We start from the raw sequence: 18,112 nt of genomic DNA on the forward strand, positions 1-18,112 counted from the left end.
TATTACATATATCTGTACCCTACAGGTGAATATCTTCCACTGTGGTTGTGTTATAGCCGAAATTCGTGACTACCGTCAGTCTGGCAACTTAAAGTCACCAACTTACCAAACCAGACATGTTCTTCTACGACCAACAATGCAGGTAAGAGGGATATTAAGTCATTATGGATATACTATTTACTTGCCACATTCTACTGGCAGGTCCACATCTGACTGAATGCATAAATAGTGATTCTTGGTATGACTCTGCAAATCCTACGGCCCTTATATTGATGAAATGATTGCCCAATTTTGAGGCCAATTTGAACCTAACGTTTCCACTTTCAGTGGACTAAACTGAACTTTGGAGAGCTGATTGGGCTGCAGGGGGGTAAAATGCATCATTGCTCTTTACAGTGGTTAATTAAATTAATTTGTTTTACTTTGTATTTCCTTGGATCGCAAAGATAAAGTCACTTGTATTATTTTTGTTAGAAACAGAAAATCCTTAATCAATTTCCTGAATGTTGCAAAGGCATGAAATTCCAGGAAACTGGTTTGAATATAACCATATTGTTCCCATAGGCGATCACTTTACCCATGTCCAAATTTATAAGTTCATATATTTTGAAATGTAAAGTTCACTTATGCATTTCATTAGGCCTTTTAATGCTTGGACCGTTGGTAAAAATTGTGCCAGTAATTAAAAAAAAATATATGAATTACTGTGGATTTTTTTTTCACATTTGCGATTAAATGTCATGTTCTTGCCACACATTGTTCCTTCCTTGTTATGATTTCATGGAAAAGGTGTGCTGAATTTGATTACAATCCTAAAGTGAAGTAAACTGTATTATTCAGATTTTATTTTGGTTTAACTAAACTATTTTCGTTTGTTAAGCAGATGTGCTCTAAGTACAGATTTATCCTAATTACACAGCTTCATTTACCTATATTTCTTTCTTCCCAGACTTTAGTTTCTGACATACATGCCATCACTAGTGACAACCACAAGTGGACACAGGTAACTTATTATGTTTCTTGTTATTTGCTATGGCTTTATCTGTGCATACCGTATTGGAGATCAAGCAATCAAAAAGGTATGCGTTAGTTGTGGTAAAATAGTAAGATATGGTAAAATAGTAAGAACTGTGATTGACAGGATATTGACACTCTCCTGGGGTGTGTTTTCCCCAGGAGATCATAATTTTTTAGTGTTTTTACCAGCCAAAGCATTTGCTTTTCTGTACATTGATTCCTAAGATCAACACAGCACTGGCAAAAGAGGTGACCTTATCTTTCTCTGCTGCAGTCCTACTTTTATATACAGGTCTCCTCCATTCTACTACATGACCGCATAGAAAAAAATTTATATATAATTAAAGGTTACAGAGCTTTATTAATTTGTATTCATTATCTGCCTGGGGTCCCATTATTATTCCAATGATGGAAGCCTCGCAGCCAGCCAAACATCAGCGTAAATTTGTTCCCTTAATATGTTATGTAGAAAAGAGCTTTTATTGCATAAAATGGGAAATACCATTTGGGATCTCCTGGTATAGTTAAACAATAAAAATCAAGTATTAACTATTCTGCATGATCTTACAAAATATGAGTTCTGAATGAGGTTTGCTTTATGTAGTTACTTGAAGTGTTACTTTAGGATATATAGATCATATTCATAGATCTGTAGATTTAACATACATCTGTTTTAAGGTTGTTGCAGAAGTACTTGCTTTTTTTTTATAATGTTATGCCAATCATTGCACAATCTGTTGTGTGAGCGTTTAAATGCTGTGCCATGTTCTGGTTTCACTTATTCCCAAAATGTTCACACACAGGAAGACAAACTACAGCTCGAAAGCCAGCTGCTCCTCGCAACTGCGGAGCCCTTATGTCTTGACCCATCAATCTCCGTCGCTTGCACTACAAATCGCCTTCTGTTCAACAAGCAGAAGATGAACACAGTTCCCATGAAACGGTGAGATTTCCCCTTAATTTCCTTTGAACATTTATATTTACTGAACGGTCTTCAGGTAACAGGATTTATGTGCATCTCTGAACGTCAAATGCAAACCCCATCCAAAAACACAAATCTTAGTTTTCGCCATAAGAGAGCGAAAAGAATGCAGGAACACAAGAGTTTTTCTTATTCCTGTCATTATTAATTAAGTATTAAACACACTATCTTCAGAACTTTTAGGAGAAAAGGTCAGGGTTCTGTCTTTTATTGTTTTCCATTATTGTTCCCACTAAAAATAATAAGTGGTATTCTTTGGGGAAATAAGCGGCCAATCTTAGGTAATAAGCTTCCTGGCAGCTGAAGTATGATGGTGTTTTATTTGTTTATGCTTTCTGAAAAGAATATCCAAGTACATCCATTAGGGACAGTTCACACGAATAACTGCGCCCACCAGATTTCTAGGTGGTTCCCATGTAACTGCTAGCAAGCACCAAGCTAGATAAAAATAATCAGGCATTGAAATGGTTTTGATGAATTGTTGTCAACTGCCCTAATCATTTTCTATGGGGAGACATAAGTGGGACTCTGATGGCGCTTTTGAGACTGCCAGCAGTCACATGCAAATCTGATGTTTGTTTACATCTTGGTGCACATCTTCATGGTTCTATGCAGGCGTGAGCATTACATCCCTAAGGCTTCTACTAGGCTGGATCAGATCATCTCAAGTCTGAGGAGTTGTAATTTACACACACACACAAAGATTTACATCACTGGATAAAAACAAACAGCAAGACCTCAGTCTATACATGGGGTGAGTTAGGTTGGTGAAAGAACACAAAAAGGATAAGTGCACTTACCTGTTCCAAAGGAACATTTCTGAATTCCTATAAATAGTTTTGCCTTTATTTGGAAAGTGTTTTAAGACTTCAGATAATTACAGCCGCCTGATTTCCCTGCGGCAGGCATTCTAGAACGGGTAGGGATGTAAAATGTTAAAGGAACTTGCCACTGCTGTCTTGGGCTCTTTTGTACCATCTACAGTTTTAAAGAGGAAACCGATAGAATCGTTTAAGTGATAGAGACCGGTTGAACTCTGCAGTTTAAGACCTCCATTAATGTTTCCATCCCGTTTAGTCTTGACATCTATTACAGCAGAGTTGGGTATCGGTAGCCTTTGTATATTTGGAGTTCTACATTTATTTTTCTTGGCTTTAGATTTCCCTGTAGCTTTGTAACAAATCACCTATTCTTGTCAATGTTTCATGTCTATCTTCAGCTGACATGTCATACATTACACAGAATAATATTTCACATTCCGGAAAGGAAAGAGATACTTTAATGTTGTCAGACAATACATGACAAAAGCTTCCAATTCTTTTCTATTTACATGTTGTTAAGGTAAAGAGTAGAAATATATGAGATACAAGACGCATAATAAATAGATGCATTTGTTATTTTGTCAATGGAACTTGGATCACCAGTTGGCACCTTTTTCTGTCTCACTTGAACTTTCTGCTCTTATTTTTAATTAAGGTTTTTGGGGTTCAAAGACATGAAAGTCAGCCCATGGTGATTTATTATAGCTGTAAGAAAGAAAACAGTATTATTCCTAGAATAAGACAAGGAACAAACTGTTAATACCATAAAGACATCAGACCTCCTGCAAGCCACACAAATGCTTGTTGATTCTGGCAATGGAGATCTCCTAATACTACTTTCTGTGATGTTACTCCTAAATTCAAGGGGCATGACTGTTAGCAGTGCCCTCTCCTCCTAATGTGTCACTGTCTGTATCTGTCTGTCTGTCATTTGCAACCCCTATTTAATGTACAGCGCTGCGTAATATGTTAGTGCTATATAAATACTGTTTAATAATAATAAGAAGAAGGACTTCACTGGCAAGATCAAGATACATTTGTCAGACTATGCAGCAGGACTAATGTGTTGTGTCGCTCTTCCATGTTTAGGGGGAGGAGTATGCAATGAATTGAATTAGTTTTGTGGCATTTAGATCTGAGCTTATGAGGTAACTGTAATCCCTTATTTTCTTTAAAGATGTTTAAAGAGGTATTCCCGACCAGCTCTGAACCGACAACAAGAACTATCGAATTGTCCCACCCCACCACAGCTTAGACTACTCGACTATTTACATAAAAGGAAAGAAAGGAAAGCATCACAGCCTCAATTTGACCTCAAGATATCCAAGATTGGAAATGTAAGTGCAGGACAAATATAATATTTAGCCCAATTACATTGTATAAATTATGTGATTTTTGAAACCGGTTGTGATTAATAATACAATCTATTCTAGTGTGTTGACATATGGAAACAAAACCCATGTTCACTTGCTGTACCTTCGGAAGTGGATGTGAGTATACAACTTACTTTATTACACAACTGTTTCGTTCTGTTTTACATTTACACTTTGAAAAATCTTTAAAGCCTATTTTATAAGATTGCAATAAAGGGAACACAAAAGAGTGCCAGTCTCATAGGGGTTTTGTAAAAACCCAAAATTTCTGACAAAAGTCTAAAGTAATATTTTTCCCTGCAGAAATGTCAGACAGAGAGAGAAAGTTTAGGAAAAAAATAATAAACTTATTTTAATGTTTTCTGCTATTCGTGGCTCTGTTATTTCCCTTTATCCAGTCACACATTTTGCTAGAGAAGGAATACAAATCAAACTGGTTCTAGCCGTCCCCGATCTACAGTAAAAGCATTACCACTTGTGTTTGTTTTGGAGAAAACTAACACTGCTTCCTGTTACAGGAAGTGAGGGGAAATCCCTCTAAAGGCTGGAACCCAAGGCAGATTTTCACATAGGAATTCAGAAGCTTCCAATCACGAAGAGAGGGGGGTGAATTCTGATCAGTTGCAAATAGGTGGGACATGTTAGTTATCGATCTAAAGGTATACACTGAAAGATCAAGAATTTCCAATATTTTTTATGTGGGAAACAATCAAAAGGGCAAAATGTCATTTACTTGTGTGCAGTGTTTGGGACTTCCAACTGATCAGAATAATAATCAGTCAGTTAGTGTAAAATTCACAACAGATCTGCTGATATGTATGAATTAAATGACCTAAAATGTCATTACTCTTATATGTTAAATTATTCAAAACAATTTTTACTGCCTGAAGTTATGTAACTGGTAAAATAAGCCCCTCCTGTACAGCATATTAACAATCATTTTGTGGGCAGTCTTGGGTCGAATAAGGTTTTCTACATTTCTTTAGTGCTGAGAATTCCCAGAAGCGGTTTTATTTCCCACCATTAGTGTTACAGCTGGAATCCACAATTATTTGTTTGTTCTACATTATGGAGAATTCATGGGGAAGCAGTTTGGTAAAATGTAGACTGTCAGGGGTCACTGAAGTTAGAGACATTTGAACCCGGTATGTGATTTCACTTACCGGCTGCTATAGAAAACTGGAATGAATGCTTTTGCTGGACATGACCTCTTAAAGCAGTAAGTAGGTGAAACATATAACTATATGAGCTGTTTTACCTGCCAAAGCCTTTGTATTTCTGTCCAGTCTTTATATTTACACAGCTTTGCCATACCATACACTTCTGTCTGACATTTTTTACCTTTTTTTTTCGCCCCTGCAAATAACACGTTCAGATCTAATCTCTCCTCCAGGAAGGGGAAGCAGCAGATTTATGAGCTTTTTTTCAGTCCCTCTGCTCTCTATATCTACTTGTTTCTAGTATGCAAATGATCACTGCAGCATACCTGACTCCTTGTGCTGCTTGTCCCTTCCTCCATCGAAGCTCTGCTGTCCTGTAGTTTGAAAAAGGCTGATACTAGTCACAATTGGGTACTTTTGCTGTTTGCATTGGGATGAAATTTATTTAGATATGTATTAATGACCACAAATTTACATTAAATGTGTCTGCACCGTAGCGTCTCCCTCTTTCCTATTCAGGGAAGACTTTCCATGATTTTTTGGTCTGCATTCGTGGGACTTTGTTACCATTCAGCCCAAAAGTGCATTTGTAAAATCAGATGGTTTTGCTGGATGAGAAGAACTGGTAATTCAATGCATCTTGTAGTCCATCTCTAGGCAAAAATACCGTTTCCCACCCCCTACCCATCCCTTTTTTTTCTTCTCTTAAGAAACAAGATAAATGAATCCATCTCTGCTGTAAGGGTCCTTTGACGGTTCTGTTTCCTAGTGTAGGGCATCCCCAATCCAGTGTCATGCTAGCATTCAGGAGGACATTGCCACTGGACAGTTGATTGCAAGTGTACAAGTCATTAATTTTCCTGAAGATAAAGTTATTCAGTAAGGTTGAGGGCTTTGCTCAAGCATTTTTTGTTCCTCCAAACCAAAGTGTGTAGAATATATTTGTCTAAAATGTCTTTTGTATGCTGTAACAATAACAGAACTACTCGCTGGATACACCTGAAATAATTTGGGAAGAGTGTCAGACCTTTCTGCTTGTAGTGTAAGTGTGATAGCCAGGTGTTCACAAATCTTTGGCTACAGCTAACCAACTTTTAGGGTAAACCCAACTTTTTGCTAGTGTAAATGGAGTATTGTCAATGTACATTAGTCAAACGGCTATAACCCAATACTTATAATGTAACTTTATATCCCGGTACAGTATTAATGATGTTTGTTTTCAGAATTCACTTCATTTATCTCTCAATTGCCCAGGTTGAAAAATATGCAAAAGTGGAAAAATCTATCAAACTTGATGACTCGCAACCTACCGTCTGGCCGTCAGATGTAAGTAATTAAATCCATTTCTGCTCAATATTTATTTTATTAATGGTGTTATAGTGCGATGTGAATGTGGACTGTAAACAGACTTGAAGGACTTCATAAAGGTACATTTTTCTCTTGTTACATCACTTTTCATTTTGACAGAGTGACAGATTGCTTTGGCAGTTTTGCTTTTTATAAGTCTGTCAGCCCTGTTTTGTTGAACAGTTCCACGTGTAATGCAAATGGAAACAATTTAGCCCCTGGCTGGTTTTGTATAATTATCACTTGATTCTTTTATGTGAATCAATATAAAGTCTTTATGTATATTTAACGCCTATCTGCATGAAAAATAAAAAATAAAAACTCCCATTGTAGTGGATCTGCACATTTTTATGTATCGGGGCAAGGTAAAAAAAAAAAAAAAAAAACTATTTTTTTTTTCCCGCACAACAAGTAGAACGAGTAGCTCTGCACTTCAAGTGTGAATGCTGCAGGCCTGGCCACAACTAAAGTTGTAATGGTGTGCTAGCTGCTGTGGGAGCAGGAGATAAGGAAAGTAAAAGTGTTTTACTCTCCCCACAACAACAACAATATACGCAAGCATGTGACATTGTCTTTAATATATATCCTTAACTACTATGGTATTAACCATTTCAGGCTAATCCTAAGCCTAGACTGTTTTTTAATTGTTATTTTTAGATTTGAATAAATCCTTGCAATAGGCCACAAGTTTTTCATGTATTGTCTACTTGTTATGATCGATCTGAATCTCTAATCCCATGTTCTCCCCTGAATTATTTGAGTGGGATGAAGCTGTAGGTGGTCAAAAAACAGGCAGGGCAACACATGACAAATTTAGTGTTGGCATAGAAATCCAGTAACCCCAATAATTCTGTCAGCGTTATACTGCCCCCCTATACTTTGTTCCAACTTTCCATTGCCCACCTTTTTGGTGTGTCGTATTCTTTGTATTATACCCCAATTGTCCAGCACCCCTGTATTGTGACCCAGTTTTTCTGTAACCACCCATAACAGCCAGGTTCCCGGTGTTGCACCTTGCTAAAAGAGGTTTCTATTAGAAGTGATTACAATGTCCTCTAATAGAAATATTAACCATAACACTTGGCCAAACAATTTTGTGATTAAAATTCTGACCAAATATTGTTTAAAACATGATAATAAATCTAAAATTTTGATTCTTTTAGTTTTTCTGATTCTATGATTTTATGTGACCAGTTGAAAATATTGCATGGTGTGGTTAGGCTAAGAGAGACATGTAGTGGAAAAAGCAGCATGTGTATTGTGTAAGCTGCGTATGCTGTGTTAATCCTGTGTATTTTTTTTATCTTTGCAGGATACAAAGGAGGATTATTTATTTGAATGTGAATCAGGAAGCCCGTTTAGCAGAGCGAACTTGACCATTTTCCAGAATATAGGCAATCCTTTGTATTTTGGTAAAATGCAGACTTCCAAAGCAGAAGAAGATGAGAATTTACATCCCCCTTCTTCTCAGTGAGTTATACAGAATAACTTGATTTTGTTATGTAGTACCTTAAATCAGTTTAAATTAAATATTTCCTCCTTTTAACTACTATTCTAGTAAGGACTTTTCCTTAAACAGCTACTAACAGTGATAACATTTTCTGTTCCCCCCTAGGGCCTGAAGGTGTGGAGCCATAAAATTAATAATTTTAATCCAGTCTGATACTATTAATTCCTCTTCTTCCTGCTGACAGTTAGGAACATATTTAGCTACTAATTCAAACTGCTGTCTGTCCGTTGCACACAACCAGATTTGCCTATTGGCTTTAAAGAGCATATTTACTTATGAAATCAAATTATTGTAAAGCCCTTGCTTTTTTTTCTTACCCTCTCTCCTTCTCCACAGCTTCATAATAACCAGATCCAAAGGGCTCAGGTCACACAGTTTATATCCCTGTCAAAAGGGAAATGAGTTTGTAGCTGTAGAGGAGTCCCATAGACATGTATGTGCCAGCACAACTACAACATGTCTAAAGAAATGTAAATAAACAATATACAGTTTATAAAATAAAAATGTGTACAGTGAGAATTTCCAAAGCGACCAGCAAGCTTCTTGCAGCATCTTTAAATGCTTTTATGTTTTCTTGAAAATTGTAGCCAGTGTTTTATGTTGTAGAGTAATATAATGTAATTTACTGTAATATTTTGTTTTTTCAGATTTCTCATTGGATCAAGAATTGATATCGATAGGTAAGTGTATTCATTGATATAGTGGGATAATTTTAATGTAAATGATGCAATTCGATTTTGGAGCAGGTGTCGGTGTTAGATGTTCCATTTTAATGTTACTGATGATAGTGTTTTATTCTTTGATGTTCTGAAAGTTTAGCAGCTTTTGGGATGCATCACTTAACTCGGCAATAACTTGGACAAATTTTTCTGAATTGCAGTCTCAAATAGTTAAATAGTACAATATAGATAAACATCATATGCTACTGTGCATTATTTGCAGTCCTATAGTACAGGCCATACCCTAATGCCCCTTCCCCTTTTCTTTATAAGTCTGCTCACCTGGCAACTTACACAGAGCAGATAACTCTCTACAAATTTGACAGTGTAAAATGGCAGCTTAGGTGCCAAACACCCCTTTGTATGATAAAGGGGTGAAGGTGACTAGGCCTTGGCATGTTTAATTTCCACCCTTCTTTGTAGTTTGTAAACACTGTAACTGTAAAAAATCCCATAATGAAGTTCTTTAAATCCTGCAACCATCATATCTAGCACCAACAATTATGCCACAACTATAGCGGTTTAAACCATGCATTGTCCTTGCTTAAAAGCCCTTTTTAATTTTAACAAAAAAAAAACTGTGCGAGAGCAGCCATTTGCTTTTTAATAAACAGCCTCCAGATTAACATTTTTTTTTATTGTAGGTGAAGATGCCGAAGTCCCCCCTACAACCTAGGGCAGTTGAGAGAAAAGGGGGGTGTTGGCGGGTACCCAAGGCGCAGGTACCCTGTGCTTGGGGATCCCTGCTGCAAGTGTAGTTTTGTAATTCACCTGGTGCATTATCTGGTCACTTTTTAACACATTTCAGGTTTCATGTTTGGAAAACAATCAAATGAACTTGCACTGCCTATGTGTTGGGTTGCATTTGATTAATTTGCTCAACAAAAAAATGATCACTAGGTGATTGTATTTGTGAAGCAGAAATAAATGTGAACAGATAAGAAGCCTAATAGTACATGCCTACTAACATGCGGTTATATTTGTGTCCCAACAGAGTGGTCAGTCAGTATCTTGACTTGTTTAAGACAGAGACCAAAGGTTTTGTAAAGATGATACACAATGCTGGGGGAGTTGCAAGCCAAAATCCTCAGTCACCAGGCAAAGAAATTGAGGTATGTGAACTGGAATGTGTACTATTTTTCTGCTTCATACCTGTGGGATTAAATTTACTTTTTACACTTAGAACAAACTTCTAAATTACTTTTGCCATTACCCATTTTATAAAACCTTTCACTCGGCTACTGCAGATTTTGCTATAGAATAGTATGCCTAGTGACCACCTAAATATAATGTGTTACCTATATGCTAAGTTATAAGCTGTCTAGCTAGTCTGTGGATTAAATTTGTTGTCGTGAATAGCAATCTCAACCACCCTAGCTGCCCCAGCTTCAAAAGGTAGATAGTCGTAGATAGGTAGATAATGCAGCTTTTTTTTTTTTTGCATATTTGTAGGCAATTGCCTAAATAAAGACTGCTTTTTGAGATCATAAAGGTACAAGACTTTTTGTGTCTTAATAGATGAGACAATACAAGTCCACCCCTTTTGTTTATGACTATATTCTCCTGGTACTGCTTGCTACAACCAAAGGCGAGCTAGCCTACAGTATTTTGTTTGCCATCCATTGCTTCTGAAGGTGTCAATATAACCCAAAGGTTAATATATTCTGTTTGTTTTCCAGGCAGATGGTATTACAGGCTCAATCCAGTCCTCTTTGCTGGGGAAAGGAGTCAAGCACAGGCCACCTCCCATTAAGCTTCCTTCTAATTCTGGCAATAATTCTTCAGGTATATATTTTCCTTCTTTTATTAGCATTTAGGACATGTTGCACTACATTACCTGTGGTTTAGTTTATGTTGATAGGATTCCGGTGTTGAGCTTTTTCTTTCCCCCCTTTACATCCACCACAGTCTGGACCAGCCTTTGTCAGCTCTTTTAACATGGGAACCCTAGAAACAAATTTCAGGTCCAAATTAACCCCTTCTTTTATTACTATATCCACAACTCGCAGTATATTAGCATGGTGGACAGTGGGAAGATAGCCCTACAGATGGCCAAAAAGATCACTGGTGTTGCTTAATCTGACTCAAGAGGTACTTATGTTAGGTCAAGTGGGAATTGTTACTTGCTCAAGCAACCCCTAGCAAAATCAGGAGGTACCCTGGTTGAGAAGTGCTGGTCTAAACAGATTCTTGCTTTTACCACACCTCCTAATAACGTAGAACTAAAGCAGTATAGCGTCCTGCTATTAAGATTGAATAAACCGACTTTTATAATCATGCAACCTAGTTGTAGAGACCTCCCCTAAGATAAGTAATGAATCACTTTGAGATCTACTAAATGAAGTAGTATATAAGGTGTCAAACTTTTCTATCTACAGTATTTCAGCTGTGTCATACTTTTTAATCCTGTCTCAACTTCAACAGTCTTTGGCCAGTTCAGTGACTTCACCAGTCCCTTGTTTTTATGGCCAATGTCAGCAGTGGGAAGTTCTTACTGCAGCAATGAACATGGTTTACATAATGATGTATGAGCCACCATTAGTACAGCAATACTGTGAGCCCAGACTGATGGGAAGATGCATACCCGAGGGCATGTGTCCACTACAACTGGGGGGTGGGGAGGGTTTACAGAAATTGGCTGTTGTTCAACAGGGAGGTGGAAGACGGAAGGCATTGCTTAAACAATGACTGGGCAAAGTAAACATGTCTTATTTTATCAGGTATTGTAGTGTAAAGATATTTTTTCCATTACTGGGAATGCTTGAAAAAGATTGTAATTCCCTTGTTTGGATTCTTAATAACCCATATGGTTGGCAGGTTTGGAAAGTCTTCTAAGGACATCTCACACCCGGAACATATTGAAGAGATAAGAAAACAGTTATTCAGTACAATTTATCCACCTGAAAATGAGATGTCTGATCGACTTTCTTTTCCTTGGAAAGAGTAGGGGAAAATGTACTTTTTTTCCCTCCCTTTTGTCTGCTTTTATTGCTGTCTTTGACTTTATTTAGATTTCCACTTGCTACTAATTATTTTTAACAGGCTTTCCTGTGACTCCTCCACACTATGATAAACAAAGTCGAGATTAAAAAAAAAACTTTAAAAGTTCTTCATAATTTTTTTTGGTCTATGTCCAGTTAGAAATTTTTTTTTTTTAAATCAAAATAATGACAATGGTTCTAAAAACTCCCAGCATCAAAAAAAAAATTTTGTAGCAGAATAGCGTCAAGTCTTACACCTTTATTAATTCTAAATGTCATGGTAAACTTTTTTTTTTTTTTTTTTTTGTGATTTTATTTTTTTTTTTTTCCTTTAGGCAATATATTTAGTCCCCAACAGTCTAGTGGCCACCTAAAATCCACAACTCCTCCTCCATCTAAACCACCAAGTATCTCCCGAAAACAGTCTGTGGACCTTAATCAGGTTGGCATGCTATCGCCATCTGCTATGTCACCAGCCAGCTCATCACAAAGTGAGTCACGCCCTAAATTCTCCATTAAATCTCCATATGCCTTTGGTGTAGAGGTCTTCAAGATTATAAACGCTTCTTGCTAATGGATTGGTGACACTACCGTGTATGCTTGTGTGTGCTTTACTGCTTGTAAAAGCTTTGTAGACTTGATGGCAAAATGTTCTGTTAACTGTATGTATTTTGTGTTTAATGTAATTGTCATTTTTTTTTTAAATTTTGATATATCTATATATTTTGTTGTTTTTTTTTTTTTCCCCTTTTTACTGTATGCACCCTTTGTGTGAGTGTGTACGTATTTATATAGAACAATTGCTAGAATGACTTGTTTCTATACTTTAACGAAAGAGTACAATGCAAACCAGCTAATTAGTGCAGCTAAAAGAACAACAGTGTATTTTTTATTTCATTATTTTGGATTGGAATTTTAGAAGCTGCTGCTTTTAATGAGAAAATAAGCTGAGTGGTGTTGTTTTTTGTAATTGTATAACCCTGCATAATGTTAGGCGGTTGACAAAGACCAAGTAGGGCTTTTTGAAATATATTTACATTCACATAAGTTTTATGTTTTTAATATATATATATATATTTAATATTGCCTCACAGGTATTAAGCTATGATGAGTGCATGAAAGCTGCTGGATATGTGCAAAATGACTAAAGGTCATTGCAATTTTTTTTTTGTTTTTTTTTTTTTTTTTTGGTTGTGTTGAAGTCAGCAAAACATTTGTAATGCTGTGTGGTGCAGGCAAGACTAGTTTTTAAACAATACATTATTGGGCTAAAAGTGGAAGACCACCCAAACCTGATTAGTCATTGTATGGATACAGTTGGGTTGTGCCACCTTTTGACCTAGCAGAGGTTTATATTACTATCTCAACTTTTATCTCTCTTTATGATAACTTATAATTTGGTTCCAGTGCATTTCCAAGCAGTGCTGACTCTTAAATAAAAATAGGTAAACCAGAGACAAGTCAGTAGAAAAGGTGACTTTATAGCTTAGTAAATGGCATAATTTGACCTTTTATATAGTCCCAGGTGCAAGGCAAAGATTTGTAACGCCATAGCAGTGTAATTCCTATTTAAAACCAGTAATGGACGAATACAGAACTTGAATATCAGTGTTTGGTGGGCTTCCAGTTTAAAGGCCAAAAGAACTTTCAGTTTAAATATGATAAATACTTTGCAGGTTCATTGGAACAAAAAGTCTTATGTACATTTTGTTTTCCTTAAAGCTATAGCCTGAGTAAAAAAATCCTTTGTACTGCTGGCAGCTGTAGAAAAAGGAAACTTGCTGGATGTGCAGAAGCATTCATCTCTCTGCAAAGGTCTGACATGGTCACTTCTAATGCAAACCTGTTTCTCTCTGCTGAAAATAATAAGTCTGCCTCTGATTCACAGGAGGAATGTCTGACCTCTGCAGAAATGCAACTGCTTCCACACAAAGGGTCTTTCTCTACAAGATCCTGATGACTGGCTTTTCTACTCACTATGTGGCTGCTTTCTAAATAAAGCAAGCTGTAAGTCTTTGCACACCTTTTTGTTTTTGATGCACCTGGAATTTATTTAGTGGATTTATACTGAAACTTTATTTGAACTTTTATTAATATCTAAAGTCAAAACTTTTTTTTTATTTAATTTTAGATAAACCAGAGAAAGGTTAAAACTATTGTCAGTTTTTGTTTACTTACTTTCTTTGTCTTAGTGGGGAGATTATCACTCCCTGTCAGGGCTGTGGAGTCGGTACCAAACCCTTCGACTCCAACACCTCATTTTCTGGTTCCCCTGACTCCTCTAATTTAAATATACTGATTTATGTTAATGTTCCATGTTGATTGAAACACAACATACACAGCATTTCATCAGTGCCAAAGCTCAGCCATTGTAAAGCTATATGAAGGCAGGGAGTTGTTTTGGCCAGGAAGCTGACACTCTACCCTATTGACCAGGCTGTAATTGCCAGCATATAAACCAGTAAAGTTTATGCCTAAATTTTAAACTAAAACCACAAAAATGAAAACAAAGTTTTATTTATCGTTTTTATCAAGAAGCTATACATTTTAAAGTACTTTCAAATATAATGAGGATCATAGACAACTTTACTTGTTCAGAAATATAAACTACATCATTAGCTGCTTTACCATCAAACTACATGAAACAAAATAAAAAAAGTGTGTATGTGTGTGTGTATATATAATATGCATGTATATTTTAATCTTGCTGTATAACCCTGATCAAATTATATCAACACTAAGCAAAAATTTCATATTGCTATCGGTGAATATTTTTCATAAACCAAGTATAATCCAGATTACAAAGATGTACAAATGTTAGGCTGTAGAATAGCTTAGATGAGCTTCATACAGGTGACAGCAGTGAGCTTCATTAATACAGCTATGAACTACTTTCACATGACTGTTATCTGTGAAACAGGACATTTTACAAATTACATTTAATAGGTTTTGGTACATTTTTTGCGGACCTCGACTGCAGATGTCCCAAAATCTTCTCGACTCCAGAGCCCTGTGAGAGGAAATCTCGTTTTGGGGAACAGTATATAGTCACAGGAACAAGTTCCCTTCCCCTCTATACCCGTTCTGGTAAACTCTAAGTTTTGTATTTCTCATATTCTTTCCTGGTGATATTTTTGATCAGGACTGACAGCAATAAAAGCCTGATGGTGGTTCTAACTCTTCACCACTCGATACCTTCAATATAAAAAGTTTTGCTTTTTGATAAATTTTATTTATTACCTCTGTCTGAATTTTGTAAAGTTGCATTGATTGATAATGATTTTTAAAGAAAAATATTATATACAAACTTGTTAAAGTTAGCTGTTTGGATAATAAGGAATGTTTGATTCAACTGCCGATATTTGGCTCAACTAACGAAGTATTATATTTCTATGATTTGTTTTGCTATTAAATGGGTTTGAAGCATTTGCAACCTTTTAACGAGGTGTTTTCTTTTCGTCTTTTTGTAGTAAGTCCGTGTTGTCTTGCCTTTTGTGAAACAAATGTCACATCTTTAAAATTCTTATTAATCATTCTTTATTAATCCTCAACACATATTTTTGCTAAGCATAGTTGTTTTTTTTTTTTGTTTTGTTTTTTTTTGGTTTTGTTTTTTTGGGGTTTTTTTTTTTAACAAAAATGTGTTTTTGTACTAGTGCTTTTTTTATTTTTCTCAACGAGCAGGATCTGGAACACCCAAACCATCTACTCCTACACCAACCAACACCCCATCTTCGACACCGCATCCACCCGATGTTTCCAGCTCCGCTCCTATCACTCCTTCTGTCACCCCCACACCCCAAGACTCGAGCTTTAGTTCACAGCAACCTACATTGATAGCACCGTTTGCTCAGCAGCAAATGTCTCTGAGTCAGGGGTTACCTGTAATGACCATTCCACTGTCTACCATGGTAACATCTATAACTACGGGAACTGCCTCCACCCAAGTTATGACAAATCCTGCTGGACTTAATATCATCAATGTAGTTGGATGGTAAGTTCCCTTCATCTTAACACTCCACAGCTTTTGCATCAGGTCCTGTACTCCTTGTTTTTGTTTTTTTTTGTTTTTTTCCTTTTTAAAAAACATTTTTATTATCCAGTACAAAATTGGATTTTTTCTTGTTTTCGATGTATTTTTTTTTTTTTTTGCTGTTTAGAACTACAAGATTATTGAGCATTCCATTTGTATTGTCAGGTGCAATTTGGAGAGACTTTTGGTCAAATTTATCAGTATAGACACTCTTTTATTTCCAGCATTTATGAACCTACTTTATACAGGAGGCCAGGTCTGCATTCAGGCTTGTGAAACCTTAGTGCGACATTTAGGACAGTGTTCAAACCAGAATAGGAAGAAATTGTAGGTGGGTGGTGGTCCCTGTATTTGGACCCAACTCTCCGGTAATCACCCAAAAACAGCCGGGTGGTTACTGAAATGTGCCGGGTGGTGCACCCAGCTAAAAGGGCCTGGGGAGAACACTGTATGTTTTCTTGTTACTCCTGATAATATAAGAAGACATTTACTATCGTAGTCTCATTTTCCTAAATCAAAAATTCCTAATTTTTTTTAATTTTTTTTTACATTTTGGTTTTAGTAACATTAAACAGGTCGGAAAGCTTTCAGTGAACTTAGCTTTGGAGTGGTCTTGTAGGGAAAAAGGTCTATCTGTCAGTCTTGATATCCTGTTTTTTAAATTTTACGCTTTCTTTGGACAAAGTAGAAGGGTGGTATGTTAACAACCCCTTCTCCCTCTGAACTCTCTTTTCCCCAACCCTATATATATATATATATATATATATATATCCCTTTCCTTCTATCTATCATCACTCTGTTCAGCAGAGAAATACCTGGTAGTGGTGAGTATGTAACTCTTTTTTCCCCTCCCATGTGACAGCCCTGATGCCTTGTAATTGGTGCTGTTACATGGGGTACTAAAAAAGTTCTTAGCCCAAAATGGGCTTGGCAGACTTTTGCCCCCGATTCTAGTGGCCAAATGAAGTAGCATAGGGGAGAATAAAAGTGAACAGGCCAATGGGAAGGGAGGAAGTTAAGTGATCCATTTTCTATGATGTGCAAGGAAAGGAAAGCGCCAGTTTCAACACAACTATGTTGTGTTGAATTGACGAATGCCATTACAAACTGCTGTTCCTTTTCTGGATTGAGGTTATTGAGGCTGTAGTCCAGGAAAAATCCTAAACAGGTAGGGCTCAAAGTATTTTTTTTTTCATGGGATGACGTGTTTAAAACTTTCATAGTTCCTTAACAAGTATTGCCAATTTGCATACAATGAAGCAACCTTTGTATTATATGATTGGAAGGAATGACTGTTACATTGTGTACAGCTGTATATCATGGGTATAGGTTATTACTCCTAACCAGAACATATTTTGTATAACAATGCTAAACCTCTTTCTAATGTTTTCAGAAAGATAAAAAGTACACAAATATACTCTGTGATGTGTTGTCGGAATACGTGACTTGGCACATTAGGACAGTGCAGACTCTTCTCATTTTTCTTCTTCTGATGTTTTGTGTTATACAGCAGTACAGTACATTGTCATCAATAAAACTTACATTGCCTTTCTCTTCTCTGGTCTTTTTTTTTCTACAACCTTTTAGAATTTTTGGTGTCTCGTCTTCTTAATAAATAAACTTTTCTCCTATCTGACAGTGTTCCTTTTATTTCTGCATTTCATGTACATTTTCTTCTGCTCCTCTGTGTTTCTCCGATTATCTCTTCCATTGCAGTGCACAATGTTTTGGTGGGTCTCTCTTTTTTTTAGATTCCTTCAGATCTCCTGTATCTTACTCTGTTTAACTCTTTACTTTCTGCTTTCTCGTAATATTTCCTCGTTAGAGGAGTCACAGTTTATTTGGCTTAAATGTTCAATATAACCTGCAATAATTTCTACATGGTTGAAATAATAAACACCACAAGTAACGTCATTGATAGGGGGAAACTGTGTAACAACTCTTTAGCAGTTTAGAATAATGGACCATGGAAAGTTTGTCGATGGTTACTTTAAGAACTTAAAAGTTCTAATTCTTTCCATCTGCTTGTCTTGCAGACGTGTGTTTTGTATGAAATATCTAAAAAAAAATTTCTCTCACATTGCCTCTATTATTAACGTTAGCAAAACCTAAACAAGTGAAGAGGACTTCCCTCAGGGAAGTCTTGGAGGCATGCATAGGAAGAGGTTA

General features: G+C 36.4%; 1 protein-coding gene across 3 annotated transcripts in view; it reads left to right on the forward strand.

The window, feature by feature from the left end:
* The window catches only part of SUPT20H (SPT20 homolog, SAGA complex component), a 44,489-nt gene that overhangs the window by 10,756 nt on the left and 15,621 nt on the right, over window positions 1–18,112 (forward strand). For all 3 annotated transcript variants that reach the window (XM_072403978.1, XM_072403994.1, XM_072403987.1), the window contains exons 8-19: window positions 26–142; window positions 950–1,003; window positions 1,821–1,960; window positions 3,998–4,157; window positions 4,254–4,310; window positions 6,608–6,679; window positions 8,013–8,170; window positions 8,858–8,890; window positions 9,924–10,041; window positions 10,609–10,714; window positions 12,246–12,401; window positions 15,595–15,904. In XM_072403978.1, coding sequence (XP_072260079.1) covers window positions 26–142; window positions 950–1,003; window positions 1,821–1,960; window positions 3,998–4,157; window positions 4,254–4,310; window positions 6,608–6,679; window positions 8,013–8,170; window positions 8,858–8,890; window positions 9,924–10,041; window positions 10,609–10,714; window positions 12,246–12,401; window positions 15,595–15,904 — 1,481 coding nt within the window. The remainder of the gene's footprint in view (window positions 1–25; window positions 143–949; window positions 1,004–1,820; window positions 1,961–3,997; window positions 4,158–4,253; window positions 4,311–6,607; window positions 6,680–8,012; window positions 8,171–8,857; window positions 8,891–9,923; window positions 10,042–10,608; window positions 10,715–12,245; window positions 12,402–15,594; window positions 15,905–18,112) is intronic.

The sequence above is a fragment of the Pyxicephalus adspersus genome, chromosome 1, assembly GCF_032062135.1.
Source record: "Pyxicephalus adspersus chromosome 1, UCB_Pads_2.0, whole genome shotgun sequence".
NCBI lineage: Eukaryota > Metazoa > Chordata > Amphibia > Anura > Pyxicephalidae > Pyxicephalus > Pyxicephalus adspersus.